The sequence below is a fragment of the Meles meles genome, chromosome 2, assembly GCF_922984935.1.
Source record: "Meles meles chromosome 2, mMelMel3.1 paternal haplotype, whole genome shotgun sequence".
Taxonomy (NCBI): domain Eukaryota; kingdom Metazoa; phylum Chordata; class Mammalia; order Carnivora; family Mustelidae; genus Meles; species Meles meles.
Genome location: NC_060067.1, coordinates 142,142,951 through 142,160,367, shown reverse-complemented (window position 1 = coordinate 142,160,367; position 17,417 = coordinate 142,142,951). Strand labels below are relative to the sequence as shown.

The window sequence follows — 17,417 nt, the reverse complement described above, 5'->3', positions numbered from 1 at the left end:
GAGTGGGAGAGGGAGAAGCAAGCTTCCCGCCAAGCAGGGAGTCCGATGCGGGGCTGGATCTCAGGACCCTGGGATCATGACCTGAGCTGAAGGCAGAGGCTTTAACCCACTGAGCCACCCAGGCGCCCCTACAGTTTTACTTTTTATGTTTCAGCTATTCACTTCGAATTGAAGCCATGGTGCTAAAGAAGGAATTTTTACCTTCTTGTTCTTCTCTGTACACAGACATAACAATTCTAAGAGCCGCGACTAAAGGTAAGTGACCACATGAGGCTTCATGTCATTTGTTTTTATTAATTTTGGTGGGAGCACTTTATTTTAGTTTTAATTTCTTTTTAGTAAGCATTCTTCTCCTGATTTTTAAAATCAATTTATTTCTTATTAAAAAAATTTTTTTGAAGATTTTATTTATTTATTTGACAGAGAGAGATCACAAGCAAGCAGAGAGGCAGGCAGAGAGAGAGGAGGAAGCAGGCTGCCTGCTGAGCAGAGAGCCCGATGCAGGGCTTGATCCCAGGACCCTGAGATCATGACCTGAGCCAAAGGCAGAGGTTTAACCCATTGAGCCACCCAGGCGCCTCTAAAATCAGTTTATTTTTTAATGCCGTAGTGTAGTTCACACACAGTGCTCTCTCAGTCTCAGGTGTACAATGTGGTGATTCAGCAGTTGCCCACCCCACGGCACTCGGTGCTCATCACGAGAAGTGTACTCTCCATCCCCTTCACCTCTTTCCCCCATCCCCCATCCCCCACACCTCGCCTCTGGTGACCACCAGTTTGTTCTCTAGAGTCAAGTCTGGTTTTTTGGTCTGTGTTTTTTCTTTGTTTTTGTTTCTTAAATTCCACGTATGGGCAAAATCATAGAGTTTGTCTTTCTCTGACCGACTGATTTTACTTAGCATTATACCGTCTAGATCCACCCATATCGCTGCAAATGGCAAGGTTTCATTCTTTTTTGATGGCTGAGTGTGATTCCACTGTGTATATACACCACCTCTTCTTTATCCATCCATCCGTTGATGGACACTTGGGCTGCTTCCATAATTTGGCTACTGTAAATAATGCCCCAATAAACATAGGGCTGCATGTATCCCTTTGAGTTAGTGTTTTCATATTTTGGAGGTAAATATCCAGTAGTGGAACTACTGGATCGTGTGGTCATTCTGTTTTGAATTTTTTGAGACAGCTCCATACTGTTTTCCGTGGTGGCCGCAGCGGTCTGGTAGCATTTTCTTTTTAAAAATACTGTTTAGTTGAAATGAGAAATATGAAATCCTAATTCTGCTACACCCTAAAAAGGGAAATGAGATATTACCTGGGGTGACAGTTAAGGCTTATTTCCATTTACTTTCCTCCCTAATTAGTTAATTGATTAATTGACCAATCAATTAATTAGCATAGTAACCTCCCATAAAAGAAGATTTCTTTCATCCCCAGTTTCAGAGTCAACCTTGCTGGTTGTAGCTAGCTCTTCTTCCTCTCCCAGGTCAGCTTTCCGTGTGCATGCTGTGTGTGTATGTGCGCGCGTGCGCATGCTCAAACCCTGGGCACTTAGGCCAGCTGCATCCTCCCTCATCCTGTGGCCTCTGGTGTCCAGGCCTGCTTTCTCAGCAGCACTCCTCCTTTCCTCCTGACTCCTCCTGGGCATCTCCAGTGTGCCCTTCTGCAGGTTCCTGATGGCTCTGCTCTGTGTCTTTTCCCAAGTCTCTAACTCCTGGTGGGCTATTTGTGTTTGAGAGGGGCAAGTGGGTCGTTTCCATTTCTTTGAACGACTTGCCTGCCCGGGTAGACTCCTTGGAATTGCTCTCCTGCCTCCTTCCAGAGCAATGGGGTTTTGCCCTCAGGCACGTATGGCGCTGAGCATGCAGGCCTAGCCCAGGTGTGGGCACCCCTCATCTCCAAGGCAGCATCTCCAGCGCTCCCCACCCCTCACATCCTTCTGCATCCCCCATCCAGTGCCAGCCCCATTTCCTCTGGGTTGTTTTCTGGATTTCTAGGCGCTGTAGAGTTGTTGATTCCTACTGGATTTTCCTGTTCCGTTGCTCTGGCCCGTATTGAGATAAAGTTTTGGCTCTTCAGCCCGTCGTATTTTCTTCAGTGTAGAGAGGAGTCTCAGAATTCAGGGCAAGTGTTCTTCTTTCCTTAGGGAGGCCTGTTAAAATTTCTTCCCACACACACCAGGGCTATTGCAACAACTTTGGAAGGGCCGTTCCTCCTGTTCACTTCGAGATGAAATAGTTCTTGTAGTGAGCCATGCAAATTTGTGGGCACGGCAGAAACATTTCTTATCTGGTTAACCTTCAGATACTGGCTTTCTTAGATAACGTAATACAGGCAGTGATCCAAGTGTAATTTTTTGAAAGTAATACCACACTTAATGGAGAATATGAAGTTAACAAAATCATAGGTAGCTTTTTATTATCTATATATACTGTAGTTTTAATAATCATCAAACCTTGCTTTTAGCTTTTGAAATACATTAATAATTTTAATAATATTATTTGCATAGATGTGTTTACAAAAGCTGCTATGTTTAAAGCACTAATCTAAAGATATATTGCAATGAAAGCTCCTTTATAGACCTTAAGCCAATCCAAATGAAAGTTGTAGTTTTGAATAAAGTGGACTGAGTCTCTGGGTGCCTGGCCCCTAAGGGTTAGTGCTTTGCAAGTCATTTACATGTCATCCCAGCCTGTTTATTTTTTTATCTCCTCATAGCTCGGGGACTAAGCAAAATGTTGCTCTGTTAGTTTCCATCTTCTATAAATATAATCTCGAAGGCTAGTGGATAGAAAGGAAAAGAAATAAAGAATTGCTAAGAAAGAGGTTGTTCCTATAACACAGTGCTCTGCTTTTCATAAGGCCTTTGCATTTTCCACTCCTTGAAAATGTTCCTTATTGAAGTGTTTTGTGATACACTGAAGCATCATATGTATCGATTCCCAGTTAGAGACTAGGACACGGATTGCCAGTAGCAAAGGACGCATTAGATACACCACAGAATGTGCGGCTTGATTTGTTTTTTTCCGGTCTTAATACGGTCTTAATACGTGGTTTAGGGTCAGAGCTTGCTTCAAGCCCTCTTGAACTTGGCTGTGGTGGCTCTCTTTGTGCACTGAAGCTCAAGGTCCTGTGGTGTGTTCTTTTTTGACAGAGCTGATGCTGTGTGAGGAGCTACATTCTATATTACACTTGGTGCTACAGGCAGGGAACATCATGAATGCAGTAAGTAAAATTTAAAAAAAAAATGAAAAAGATGTTGTGTTTCTAAGTTTATTTGCCCGTCTGAAGATATACGTATATATTTTTTCTTCTGATTTGTCTTCTTTAGGGAGGGTATGCTGGCAATGCAGTAGGATTTAAACTGTCTTCTTTGCTCAAATTGGCAGACACAAAAGCAAACAAACCTGGGATGAATCTTCTGCACTTTGTTGCCCAGGTATGTGGAAGTGGGAATTCAGAGAGAGAGAGAATGAGTGTGAATCCTCGCTGGGGAGGTGTGTCCCAGGTATTAGGTGGCATCCCACAGAGACAGGAGAGGACCAGTTGGGCTCCACAAAGTTCTGTTTGCAGAAGCACCCTGCAACTTCCTGAGCTGAGCTGCCTAATGCCTAGGGCTGTAGGCTAGGAGGGAAGCAGAGAGGTTGGGGGGAGGCAGGGGTCAGGGTTGGTAAGGCCTGATTAGGAAGGATCTACATCCTAAACACTGAGGCATCTGGATTCATGCTTTAGCAGTGGGGAGCCAGGAGAAGCTGGAGCCCAGTACAATGGCCTGGCCAGGTTGGCTTTGTTTTTCGGAAAAATAAGGCTCTATGGGGGATGGGCGGGAGTGGAGAGAGAACTGGAAATGGGGCCCCTCTTGGCAGAAGGTGGCTCTCTGATGGTTTGGAGAGAGAGAGCTGAGTCTCGGCCACAGGGATGGAGGACAGAGGCCTGGGTGCTGAGACATTCTCAGCATTGGGCTGACTAGATTCGTGACTGGTTACATGTAGAGTGCGAGGGAGCCAGAACAGTGAAAAGGATCGCTTCCATTTGTTCCCCTCTGTGAACTCTGAGGCTGGCTACTTTGTGACAAGCATAGCGCTTGGCATCTGCACCCTGGCCGTCACCTCCGATTCTGGCTGGGCCTCTGGGATACCAAAACAACCGGTTACAAAGTGAAAAAGTCTGTCTGTTGTTACATTATCTCAAATTACGAATTGTGCCACTTTGTTTTTCCTTCATTGGATCGCCTTTGTTGTTTTGATAGCATTCACGGAGATGTAGCTGTAAGCTGGGGAGGAAGCTGGGCTGGCTTCCAGTGTGAGCTTCAGGACAGGACAGAACTGGGAATTTGACATGTCTTTTATTAGCCGTACTTCCTCAGACAAGTTCCTTAAACGCTAAGACCCTCAATTTCTTCCTCTAATCATGGGGCTAGTGATCCTTCCAAACAGGTAACCAAGAGGGCTGAAGGGGATAATTCCATAAACTGCTTACTTCAGTGTTCGGCCCATAGTATGTGCTCCATAAATAACACACGTAATTATTACTGCATTCTTCAGAAGACAAAGGACATGTTGAACTCAGGACTCATTTAATTAGCTGATTTTCAGGACATTGAAAGCAGAAAATGTGTTCCTTGTCCCGTGGGCCTTACAGCGAGTCTTCCGTCAGTCCCTTTATTTTATTTATTTATTTTTAAAAGATTTTATTTATTTATTCATTTGACAGAGAGACAGAGAGCACAAGTAGACAGAGTAGCAGGCACAGGAAGAGGGAGAAGCAGGCTCTCTGCTGAGCAGGGAGCCGGGTGTGGGGCTCGATCCCAGGACCCTGGGATCATGACCTGAGCCGAAGGCAGACGCTTAACAACTGAGCCACCCAGGCGGCTCTCCGTCAGTCCCTTTAGATCCGTGGAGCCAGGTGCTCTGTGTCACTTGGCCCCTACCCATGGGGGGACGTTTCCAGAGCTGGTAATTGCTCCCTTGGTATCCACCTTCCTTGTGTCCCCTGAACAGGTGAAGAATCCAAAGGCCTCCGTGGCTTGTGCACCTTCAGCTTAAACTCAGTTTGCAAACTGGTTTAACCGCTGTAGGCATCTTGTCACTTAAAGGCACACTCACAGGTATGGGTGGTATTTAAGCAGGATGTATTGGATTCTCACAGCAACAATGGGCCCTGCCAAGCCACCACCCACCTCCATTGAGTTTGTGTGCCCCTGAGTTGTATTTCATGTCAGGATCGGTTGCTCTGGGAAGTTAAATATATCTGGAGAGTAGGGGAGTTCTGGTAAATCTTCCTAACTGAGGAATACAAGAGTTCACGTTTCACTGAGTTGCTTTGAATAATATATCAAGCATAAAAACAAGAACTTTAAAGTCCCTTTCAGTCTTGGGATAATTGTTTCCTTCCAGTTTTATACATACAGTAGAGAAAATTCTGTTTTCATTCTAGGAAGCCCAGAAGAAAGATGCCATTCTTCTAAACTTTTCTGAAAAATTGCACCATGTTCAGGAGGCTGCCAGGTAAGCAAAGAAGACTGAAAGTGAATTCTGAGAATTCATGGTTTTGTTTCAAATGACTTTTTAGATTGATTGATTTGAAAAAGAGGGCGAGCGCATGAGTGGAGGGGGCAGGGGTGAGGGAGAGGCAGGCTCCCTGCTGAGCAGTGAGCCCGACACAGGACTCGATCCCAGGATCCTAAGATCAGGACCTGAGCCAAAGGCCAACATACAGCCGACTGAGCCTCTCAGGTGCCCCTACACTACTTTTTAAAAAACTGGTGAATGTTTTATAACTTTAAAACATTTTATAACTTTAAAGAGTTTTGTCTTGTTGAATTTTCAGACCTCCGTTTTATTTGCTCACAGAGGTGTGTGTGCACTTTTGGAATTTGGGGCTTTTGAAAAATTAGTCTGTATTTTTAATCAAAAAAACACCATTGTAGTCGTTTCCAATGAATATCATCAGTGTAAAAACAATATGGATTAAGAACTGCAAATCCCTCCACACCCAAAGATAGAGCTCAAACAGCACAGCCTCTTACCTTGGGAGTTGTTATACATCAGTCAGACTTCAGGACCATTTCCTTGTAGAATCTAACATGGTACGTTTATTTTCTATTGCAATTGGAACCATACCAAGGGTTGGGAAAGGATTTTGTTTTAAATTAGTCACACAGCCTCACAGAGAAAGTATCTACCAGGCATAAGGCTGTGTTTACATCACTTTAATTTGCTGCTGATCGCAGTATAGGTGTGCATTTTAATGTGGCTGTAATCTGTGTACACGCGCCCTTTTGAGTTCCGTGTTTTTTAATTTATAGTACATATCCCTGTATCCAGTGGTATATGTTCAATAACCAGCTTTCCTGGAAAGAAGTCCTTGTTTGTAGCATTTGCTGATTTCCGTGGTGTGCATACTGCTACCGTGGCAGATTCAAGCCACTGGTGTGGCCTCATTGAGTGAGGAGTCGGGAGGGGTGCCCACGCCCACAGTGGCCTCTCGCAAGCTGGCTCCAGTGAACCACTTCCAGTCCTGTGCTTGCTATCTGGGTGATTATATCTGATTATAAGAGCTATGAACCCGATGCGGAAATACACCAATCATGGCTCTTCAAGCCAAGCCCTGTCACTGGCCAGTGTCTCAGTGTTATTGACTATGCACATCTTACCACAGATGACATGTCTTTCCCAAAGTGAGCTTATTAGGCCAAAGTTGTGAACAGTTCATAGTTTTCATTTACAGAATTTCATATTATCTCCTCTCCCCCAAAGAATGAGCATCTTATAAGATATAAACTGTTCTGGTTTTGAATTTCTAGAAGAAATCAGTGTGGTAATATTTTTTCCTCTGACTAGTATAGAAATACACTAATACAGAAATAAACCATTACGTTTTTGAGCTGACGTTTCTGGTCAGAGTTAGCTGGGCAAATTTAGCTAGACACTGTCTAGTGTGAAAATAGAGTTTGTGAAATACAACGTGAAAATAAAGTTTGTTTGGCTTCCCTGCACCACCTGCTCACTCTCCCCTTTCTTCTTGTAGATTATCTCTGGATAACACGGAGGCAGAACTGCACTCGCTCTTCCTCAGGACGAGATCTCTGAGGGAAAACATTCAGCGGGATGGTGAACTCTGTCAGCAGATGGAAGATTTCCTTCAGGTTTGTTGGTGATCGGAGTCCGTCTCTCTCATTTTGGCTTCCAGCTGCTCCTGCCAGGGCTGGTTCCGTCTGCAGGGCTTTGGGGAAGCAGAAGGTTCCCATTCATAATTTTTTCCCCTGGGTCAATAGAAGGACCTCTGTATTTCAGTGCCCATTCTTGGCACGGTTGGCTTTCTAGAAGGGGCTGTCGAATGTGGCGTGAACCAAGGGCTGGCCTCCGTTGATCACCGTGTGATCGACAGCAGCACACCGCGCTGCAGCGAACTGATAGCAGCCTAGGGAGCCAACACTTGGCAGCTGATGCCTGGCAACTCAGGTTTGGCTTCTCAGCCATGGTGTAGGAGTTTTTGCCTCCTAATCAAATCTCTGGACGGCAGAACGAAGTTCCACGGAAACCGTAGATACCTGAGAACTCGGGCTTGTTTGTTCCCTCACTTGTTTTTATTGAAGAAACAAGCTACGTTTTGGCATGTTTTCTGTTGAGAGCGGGAGCACACAGGAGAGCTGTGCCTATCAACACCCCAAATACATCAGCCCCACAGGGTGTGTCGGGAGCCGCTCTGAATAACATCAACAAAAAAACCAGCAGAGTGGACATGTTTGTGACAGCTCATTGTGACTCACTAATCACATAGTCTGACAGACTTCTTTTATCTTCCTTATTTGAAGAAAAAAAAAAAAAAACAGTGGCAGCTTTTCATGCTTTTTCAATCTTCAGCGGAAGTGACAGGCTACCTTAAATATCAGCACTTCGAGCCTTGCGAGGAGGTGGTGTGTGTGGCGGGGCTGCCCTTGGTGGCAGGAACAGTGTGCTCCGAAGGCTGTCCCACCTGAGCTTTCACTCGTTGACTTGTAATTAAGCCACAGCAAGCAAATATTACACGTTTCAGCTCCCATCAGCAAACATTTTGTTTAGCTCTGGTGGGAGCTTATTTTTATTCCCAAACATGGGTTCTGTATTCTCTTTCCACTATCACCAGAGACTCTCTTTTACATGCACAGATTTTTCCCAGAGTGAAACAACACAGCAGACACCACCACAGAAACACCAGCCGTAGGTAAGAAAGCACTCAGCAGTGAGCACACATGAGGGAAAGCAAGAAACTGAGGGAGAAGGCCCATCCCACAGTGAGAGGAGCATTCTGGATGTTTCCTTCCCTGGCTCTTAAATTAAACATTCATATTTTATGCTACATAGCAGTACAGAAAGGCATCTGATGGAAAACAGCTCTGTCCCAGCTGCAACCCTGAAGTGCTCTTTCAAGGCAACCTTGTTTTAACTTTAAATGCTTCTTTCTAGGAGTCATTTTTATCTGTGCCCAAGCAGCTATTTATTTTTCTTTTTTATATTCAGTTCCTTTTTAAATAGGGGAGGGAGTGTAAGTCTGTAAGGTAGGGTAGGCTCCGCCATGAAGGGCTCTGAATGCCAGTCTGAAAACGGGACTGTGCTCTTAGCTATGGGGAAAGATTGAAGTCGTTTGTGAAGAAAAAAAGACAAGAACACAGCTTTGTAAATCTGACCCTCTGGGCAAGAAAGAAGGAATAAATTGGTTTGGAACTTGGGTCTGGTGCAGGCAAGTGAGATGTGAAAAGTTGAATTTGCTAGCACAGCTGCTTGTCTCCTGTCAATTACACTTGGCCAATGTAGCTTTGGAGTTTGTCATTTGGGGTCCTGACTGGGCAGGAAAAAAAAAAAAAAAAAGGAAGGAAGAAAAAAACAAACCAAAAAAACCCCTCTGAGCTTGGTGATTTTCCACATCCACATTCAGAATGTCTCACTTTCCGGAGTCCTCAGGGTGACTGCAGTGCCCGTAAGTTTTTCCTTCCTGGTTCTCTCTCCATCCCCACGGGATCTAGAGATGAGACGTGGGAGGTGGAGCTAAGCTCCCATGTAGGTTCTTGTCAAGAGTCCTATTTTTCTGCCATTGAGTTATTTTTGGCTGGAATCCACCTTTCCCCCTGTGGAAGAATGACAGGCAAAGATTTATCCTTTCATGAATGCCCTTCTCTCCATAAAGAATAACAGAGCGTGAACACACACACTGCCTTGGGCTACTGACTCAGATGGTTACTTTCTCTGGTATTCGGTCTCCTAAATGGTTTTGGTTTCTTACTACCTCAAGAAACGGACTTGCAAGGGGGAAAGTGTGTTGGAGTGGGAGGGAGGCGATGAGTCTCAGAATCGCTCGTCACTCTCCAAGCATGTCCCAGCAGCAGTTCCACTCCTTGAGGGTGGGCAACCCATAACTTCGTATTTCTGAGGCTCAGCCCTCCACTCAGAGGAAGTTTCTCAAATAGCCTTTTTAAAAACATGATATTTGTGATTTATTAAGTAATGTCCTTCACACATTCCTTCTTCATATAAGCCTTGTTCCCCAGTCGAGCAGAAAGTAACATGAGACTCGAGCGTGATCCTAAGTATTCAGTGCCCCCGGGCCTGTGGCTCCTCTAAGCGGCCGCTGCCTCATTTCAGCTCAGCAGTACATGTCACACACTGCTGTCGGGGAAGGGCGCTTGTGCGTCTCATAGCTCCCCAGCCTGGGAGGGTTGGGAGCCCACCAGAGGAAAGCACTCTTCTTCCATTTCTACTTCCTTGTGGTGATACCTGAATCAGATTTTTTTTTTTTTTAAGATTTTATTTATTTGAGAGAGAGGAGAGAGAGGGAGAGCATGAGCAGGGGGAGGAGCAGAGGGAGAGGGAGAAGCAGGCTCCTCGCTGAGTAGGGAGCCTGATTCGGGGCTCAATCCCAGGACCCTGAGATCACGACTTGAGCTGAAGGCAGATGCTTAACCTTAGAGCCACCCAGGTGCCCCGATGTCCTAATCTGTGGAGGCACTGGAGGCTTTGTCCTCAAAGGATTAGGAGAAAATGAACACGAGAAGTGGATGGACTTGTAGGATGTAATAGTTATTAACCATGGGGACTCCTCAGAATCTCCTGGGGGTTGTAACAAAATATTAGTGGTAGTGGGGCACCTGGGTGTCTCAGATGGTTGAGCATCTGCCTTTGGCTCAGGTCATGATCCCAGGGTCCTGGGATCGAGCCCCACATTGGGCTCCCTGCTGGGCGGGAAGCCTGGTTCTCCCTCTCCCACTCCCCCTGCTTGTGTTCCCTCTCTTGCTGTGTCTCTCTCTGTCAAATAAATAAAATCTTTAAAAAAATATGTTAGTGGTAGTTATACCTCAGGCGTACTGAATTGCGTGAGTTCTGTACAAGCAGGGACTGTGGACGGTGCTTCTGAGCTGACTCGGATAAGCACCCTGGTTAAGAAGCCTTGGGGCATGTGTCTGGGCGTGGGAGCTTCCATCCTGTGGGGGTGATACTGACCCTGACACAGGTCATTTGAGGTGAGGTTTAAACTCCCTCTCAACAGCTTGTCCATACAAGGGCCTTCTGACATCCCGAAGGCCAGTCTCTAAGACTCACTTTTCAGAGAAGGAAGAACAGATGCAGAATGAGTTTTCCTCAATCAAACCAGCTTTTTACACCTATGTCATTTTTCAGTGACTGTTTCATCAGTGGCCTTCTGTAGAGGAAAGCTCTTTAGGTTTTTTGGGTGGCCTCCAGGTCTCGCACAGAAGTTCACCTTGCTTCCCCAGGGCTTTGTTTGGGTTGAAATAATTTCCTTTTGGCTCGGAGGGCGTTGGACTTGCGGTCAACCTTCCCCTTTCCCGAGACCTGAAGCTGAACCCGGGAGCGCAGATGGCGTGCACCGCGCCTCCTCGGCTGCCTGTTTCCTTCAGCGTGTGCTTGTGTGTTTTCCCGCAGTTTGCTGTGGAAAAGCTGACGGAACTGGAGCACGGGCAGCAGGAGCTCCAGGACGAGGCCCACACCCTTATAGATTTTTTCTGCGAAGACAAAGAAACCATGAAACTGGACGAGTGCCTTCAGATATTTAGAGACTTTTGTGTCAAATTCAACAAAGCCGTTCAGGTATGATTGATGGCATCTCCCGTGTCTTCTGAGTGGCGTGGAGTTTCAGTTTTCCTCTTCCAGACCCAGCCCTCTGCCCTTGGCACAAAGATGGCTCGGCACTTCCACGGTTTCGGGGAAGGCCGGCACGGGCAGCACGGCCGGGCTCTCGGTTGGGATTCGTCTGGCCTCCCCGGCGGCTGTACTTCTCGCACCAACACTGGCTTTGATGCCCCGAAAGCATTGTGTTCGTCACGTTTATTTATGATGGCAGCCCTTCCACTAACAAATCTCTTTGAAGGCCCTGAACGTCTTCCTCATCACCCCCACCGCCCCCAGGAAAGAATGTCTTCTTTCTCGGAGACCTGTGTTGCGGTAGGAGGATGGGAAGGCCTTCTCTGACCTGTTTCAAGCACCGTGGCCATTGCCAGGTGGCTGGCACCACGGGGACCGTGCTGTCCTCAGCCAGAGCTGGCTTCGAAGTTCTCCAGTAGTTAGGAGTCTCCTGCTGACTGAGGGACACGGTGGCATTTCTTGCCCTTTGACCTCCAGTTCCAGGAGTCTCTGAGTTCAGTTGTAGGAGCCAGAGAACTCTGGGTCGCTTGGCTTTGCAAGTACAACTTTCATCTGTTAGTTAAAAACAAAACAAGATCCCTTCACTTCAGGTGGTGAGGAGGAGCTAAATACTTGTGCCTTATCCCTTTCCCTGTATTTAAAAGCAGGCTTGCCCGCAGCGGAGTTTCTTGAGTTCTCAAGCCCTCTTTTCTCTCTGCAGCTAAGTGAAGGAGGCTACGCCTGCAGCCACGTTTCCTCTCCCTTGTCCAAGCAGTGAGCTCAGCAGTGGGAGGTGGTTGTGGGCGGTAGAGGCCAAATTGGCTCTTTCTGAGGCTCTCACTCCCTGTCAGAATTCGGCAGGCCCAAGAGGCCACCTGCGTGATTCTTTGGGTCCAGCTGTCCTGAGCGCCAGGAGCTGGCCCCACTCCCACCCCCACCCGGGGCAGCCTTGGAGGAGAGGGCCTGGGAGACCTGGGACACTGGAGAGGCCGAGCCAGAGCAGAAGGAGGGGCCATGTGTCCCCAGCCAGAGCCTCACAGAAACTTGGAAGGGAAATCCACCATTTGAGGAAACTGATTTTCGAGTAAAAAGTGCTATTAGTAACAGATTTGGGTTGTGAGATCCACACATTTAGGTGACACAAATATATTTACATGTCTTCTAAAAGATGTGTTATTTGAGAGAGAGATCACACATGTGCACGAGTGATGGAGGGGCAGAGGCAGAGGGAGAAGCCGACTCCCGCTGAGCTGAGCAAGGAGCTCGATGTGGGGCTCGATACCAGGACCCTGGGATCATGACCTGAGCCAAAGGCAGATCTTTAACCAACTGAGCCACCCAGGCGCCCTACAAATGTAGTTAGAGTGCACAGCCAGATGGTAAAGTGTGCTTTAGTATGTGCGTTTGTTCTGGTGTGGCTTTGTCGGGGGAGGGCTGGGTACTTGGAGCAGGGCGAAAGGTGGTGGAAGGATTTGTAAAGCAAATCCTCCCGTCTGATTGTGGGAGGGGGGTGGGGCATGAGGGACAGAGCCATCCTGGCATCTCTGGGGTTTCCTTACCAGGGAGCATTCAGAGAGCAGAGATCTGACTGGCGTCTCTTCATAGCTTGGGTATATACTTAGGCATCCAAGCCGTTAAGTAGAATGTGCTGCACGTGTGTGTGCATGTGTAGCTGTATTCAACACAGAAGCAACAGGGAGGTATGGTCTCAGGCTCCTCCTTCTCTCTCTCTCTCTCTCTTTCTCTGCCCTTGACTAAATAGCCTTTTCCTGGAAGTCTTTGCTATCTTGCCCTACTTAGAAGCCAAGCTGGGTTCCCTCGGAGTTGAGGTGGCAGGCATGTGTGGAATCACAGCCCACACTTAGGGGACAGTGCCTTGACCAGAAAGCTGTAAGTTGGGTCCACTGATTCGATGAGAACCTTAGGTTGGTGGGGTCTTCTCCAGGCAGCCTTGGGAGAGCTAGCCCTCTCCACACCCACTTTCTTGCAAACACGCAATTGTCTTGGTGAAGTTTGGGACCCGGGCTGTCCTCCATACCTGTTTCTTGAGGTCTTAAGGCAGGCGGCTGTGGAATTGCACACAGGTCCCACGGGTCTAATGCATCTTGGGGCTTCTCTCCACCCCTCCCTCAGGACAACCAGGACCGGGCAGTGCAGGAGCTGAGGAGGCTGCAGCGGCTGAAGGAGCTGGAGCAGAAGCGTCGCTCCTGGGCGTGTGGGGAGCTTGGGGGATTCTGCCGGAGCAGCAGTGAGAACGACGTGGAGCAGCTGACTAAGAAGGGCGCGGAGGACCTGTCTCCCTTCCTGCAGCCTAGGCCCGTCAGCCCCTCCTACCGACCTCCTAACACACGCCGCTCCCGCCTTTCCCTGGGCGCATTTGCGGACCGGGAGCTACTGACCTTCCTGGAGAGTTCCACCGGCAGCCCTGAGGAGCCTAGCAAATTCAACAGCTTGCCCCGGAGCAGTACCCGGCAGGCCCGGCCCACGCTGGCCTGGATGGAGCCCAGGGACGGGAGAGCCCAGGACCCCAGAGGAGCACAGACAGCACAGGCCTCAGAGGGCCAGAGAGGGGCCCCCGAGCCACCCTCATCTTGGCAGAGCCAGCAGCTCCTTGTCCCCAGGCCTGAGGATCCCACGCCCCCTATTCCCCGAGTTCGGCGCAGTGGGGTGGGCATCCTCCGAAAGAGGAATAGTGAGCCAGTGGGCTTAGTCCCGGCCCGGTCCCCTCCACTCTCACCATTGGCTCTGGGGATTAAGGAGCACGAGCTGGTGACAGGGCTGGCTCAGTTCGACCTTCAGGGATCTAAGAGCCCAGAGGAGGTGCCCCGATTGACCCTGAATGACCTCAGTTCCGTGGAGCTGGCCTCTCTGGGGGATGGCAGCGTGGAGTCCCTCAGTGCCAGCCACGACGGCCTGATGCCTGGGGGCACAGGTGTCCCAGGCTGTCTCAGCCCAGCCTTGGAAGGGGACCAGGCTGCTCCTGAGGATCCTAGCAACAAGGCTGTACTATCTGTGGGCAACAGCGACCCTGACAGTAAAGACCCTGGGTCTCTGTTCTACATCTCCGACGCCACCGACTGCTCACTGACCCTGGACTGCTCGGAGCCGGGGGAGGTGGCCGGGGCGGATGGCTCCCTGTCCTCTGGGGCTGGGGAGACAGGCAGCCAGGTGTCCTCTCACCCCACTTCCAGTCCGCTCGGGGAGGCTTCGGCTCCAGTCTCTGGGAAGAGCCAGCCCTCCTGTAAGGACAGCCTTCCCAAGGACAGACCCGCCAAAGGGAAGGATGTGACAGCACCGAAGAGAAGCTCCCTCAAAGAGGTGTCTCAGGGGACCTCGAAGCCCGCCAGTGTCCGGCGGAGCCAGGCGTCCCAGGGGGCGGCGCCCAAGCCGGTGAGGACCTTGACGGCCTCGGAGAGTGAGAGCATGCGCAAAGTCGTGCCCATCTCCAGGTCGAGCCGCGGCTCCGGGGGCTGGAAGCGGCCCCCTCGGGAGACCCCTAGCAGCACGGACGCGCCGTGGTCGCGCAGGAGCTCCATGCGGGGGACCTCAGACGTGTCGCCCAAGCGGTCCTCGGCAGGGGCAGCGGCAGCGGCGGGGCCGGAGGAGCAGAGGCTGGCGAGGGTGAGCGGCAGCGCGGGCAGCACTAGGTCAGGGAAGGACCCCCCCCTGCAGCAGAAGGGCTCTCTCAAGAAGCCCAGCGCCAAGCCCCTCAGGAACGTCCCCAGGCAGAAGCCCGACGAAAACAAGATCTGCCGCTCCAACTCCCACGAAGAGATCCCCGAAGAGGAGCCCAAGTCCCCCCCGGCCCCCAGCGTCCCCCGCGTCCCGCCCCCTGTGCCAAGCTTTGCCCGAAACACAGTTGCCTCCGCCTCTCGGTTCATGAGAACGGATTCCTCTCCTGTGGCCAAAGCCCCTGGCATCACTCGGACGGTTTCCCAGCGTCAGCTGAGGCCCAAGGGTGGCCCTGAGGATGCTGCCCCCAAGGACAGCAGCACCCTGCGGCGGGCCAGTAGCGCCCGGACCCCCAAAAAGTGTCCAGAGTCTGCCGGGGCTCCCAGCGCCAACACAGAGGCCCCTGGGAAGGGCCGGGGGGCTGGGGAAAGGTCCTCCCTCAGACTGAGAAACTCCGATCGGACCACGCTAGGGAAAATCCTCGATCCCTTACGGAAGTGAAGTCTGATCGTCAAGACTGACTCCTGGGAAGGGCCGGCACCGAATGTCCTTGTTCCGCATGAAGTGATCCACGCGTGCCGCCGGCTAACACTCATGTCACCAGAGGTGAGGTCCGGGAGGCCTGTGGAGCACCACCCGCTGCGCTGACTGCTACTGTAAAGTCCCAGGTCTGGGCGGATGCCCGCTACTCTTTCGACTGGCATCTCCCTCCCACACCCTGGAGGAACCCCTTCGTCCCCCCCATGAAGATGTGTAAGCTGGAAGTCTTCCCTACAGAGTTTAAAAAAACAAAAACTGGCCAGTTTTATATGTCAAGCTTATTTTTTAATATACAAATGAAGTAGTTTAGTTCCTTTTGCAGAACAAAATGCCTCCTAGGAAAAAGAGACAAAACCCCAAACAAGAAGACATTTTTATTTTCCTGTGTTTCCTGGTCTCAGGGTGCCTTCCACCTGCCCACACCCTGTCCATTGCTGGCAGCTGGACTTCTCTGCAAGCCCTGGGTGTTCTGTGATTGGCACCGTCTCCCTGAAGGCGCTCTGCCTCGCTCACCTCTCCATGTGGACTCTGGGTGAGGGTTTGCGTGCAAGCAGGAGGGGAAGAGAGACTGATGGATAGACATCGGATGCTCTCCTGTGTTCAGGGCGGGCACCGGGGCAGTGCCTTCCCTGCGGACGAACAGCAGCCCCTGGCAGAATGCGGGATCTCCCCGAACTTAGAAGGGCCATATCTTAATGGAGAGGCATCAGGGGCTCTTCAGCTGAGCACACCTTTCCCTTCCGTGTTTTCCCATTTGTGTATCTGTTCTGAAACTGAGTGAAGGCTGCTAGGACTTGGGTTCGCTCTAGTTACAGGGAAGAAGAAACCCTTCTGTGTCCCAGTCTCGTCCCTCCCTCCTCTTTCGGCAGCCAGCCCGCCCTTCCCTTGCTAACCCGACGTGGAGCCCGGAGAGGCTGTGTATCTATGTAACTGATAATACTTCCTAACGTTGACATGTCTCCTCCGTAAAGTGGTTTTTAAATCCTGAGAAAAACCAAATCACAGACCAAAACAAAACACCCCCCCTTTCCAATTCTATATAATCAGGAAAATCCTGGGGGAAAAAAGGCTTTATTCAAAAGAAAGGAGAAAATATGTACCATTGCTACTCACTGCCCATTTCACAGCTTCCTTTTGAGACTCATTAGGAAATGAGGGGATTCTTGAAACTTTCTTGTTATTTAAAGTTGCTTCCTGCCTTTTTTTCACTTTTGGTCACTTAATGAAACTTCAGTGAAACCTTATTTTAGACCCAACAGTGGTAGATGGATTTCAGGGAATCCATGTGCTTGATGTTACAATCTTCCTGCTGTAAAATGTTGCCGTCCATCCAAATAAATGGAAACTCTGAGCTTCCATACATCTGTTATATTGAAATGGTAAACTTCATGGTTAAAAAGTAAGGCACTTGACCACAAAACTTATAAAAATGGCCTTAGGTAGCCATTTCCTGGGCCTCACAAAGATGGTTATGGAAATCCTGCACTGTTTTTTACCATCTAAAAAGCCTAAGAAATCATGTATTTAACCATGCAGACAACAATGTCCAAAACATAGGGCCCATGGGTGGGTGGAAATGGATGAAAGAGGTCAAAAGTTGGTGGGTAGTGGGGCACCTGGGTGGCTCAGTCGGTTAAGCAACCGACTCGTGATTTTGGGCTCAGGTCGAGATCTCAGGGTTGTGGGACGAGCCCTGCGTTGGCCTCCGTGCTCAGCACAGTCCGCTTGGGATTCTCTCGTCCTCTCTCTCTGCCCCTCTCTTCATTCCTAAAATAAATCAGTCTTAAACAACAAAAACAAAAGTTCCTGGATAGTAACGGGGTCAGGACCTCCACATAGGACCCTGACAAGCAGGGCCCCTGTCCATGCTCTGTCGCTGATGCTATGTGACTTTGGCCCATCATTCCTCCTCCCTCAGCCTCTGTTTCCCAGTCTTTGGAAGTGGGCGCATGGCCTCAGTGGTGGTTTCTAAGGGTCCCTCCAGCTCCAAGAGTTTGAGTCATTTTAAACAACCAAGGACCCATCTACCCCAGGACCAGCTTTTCAGAACTGACCCCAGCACCTGCATAGCAGAGGCCTCATGTCAAAGGC

The 17,417-nt window shown here is 49.5% G+C and overlaps 1 protein-coding gene across 1 annotated transcript in view; it reads left to right on the top strand.

Annotated features, from left to right (window-relative positions):
- The window catches only part of FHDC1 (FH2 domain containing 1), a 38,760-nt gene extending 22,094 nt beyond the window's left edge, over positions 1-16,666 (top strand). Inside the window, 7 exon segments of the mRNA XM_045998499.1 lie at positions 155-255; positions 3,155-3,225; positions 3,332-3,439; positions 5,437-5,507; positions 7,030-7,147; positions 10,917-11,081; positions 13,248-16,666. Coding sequence (XP_045854455.1) covers positions 155-255; positions 3,155-3,225; positions 3,332-3,439; positions 5,437-5,507; positions 7,030-7,147; positions 10,917-11,081; positions 13,248-15,287 — 2,674 coding nt within the window. The 3' untranslated portion in view covers positions 15,288-16,666.
- The last annotated feature ends 751 nt before the right edge of the window (positions 16,667-17,417 follow it).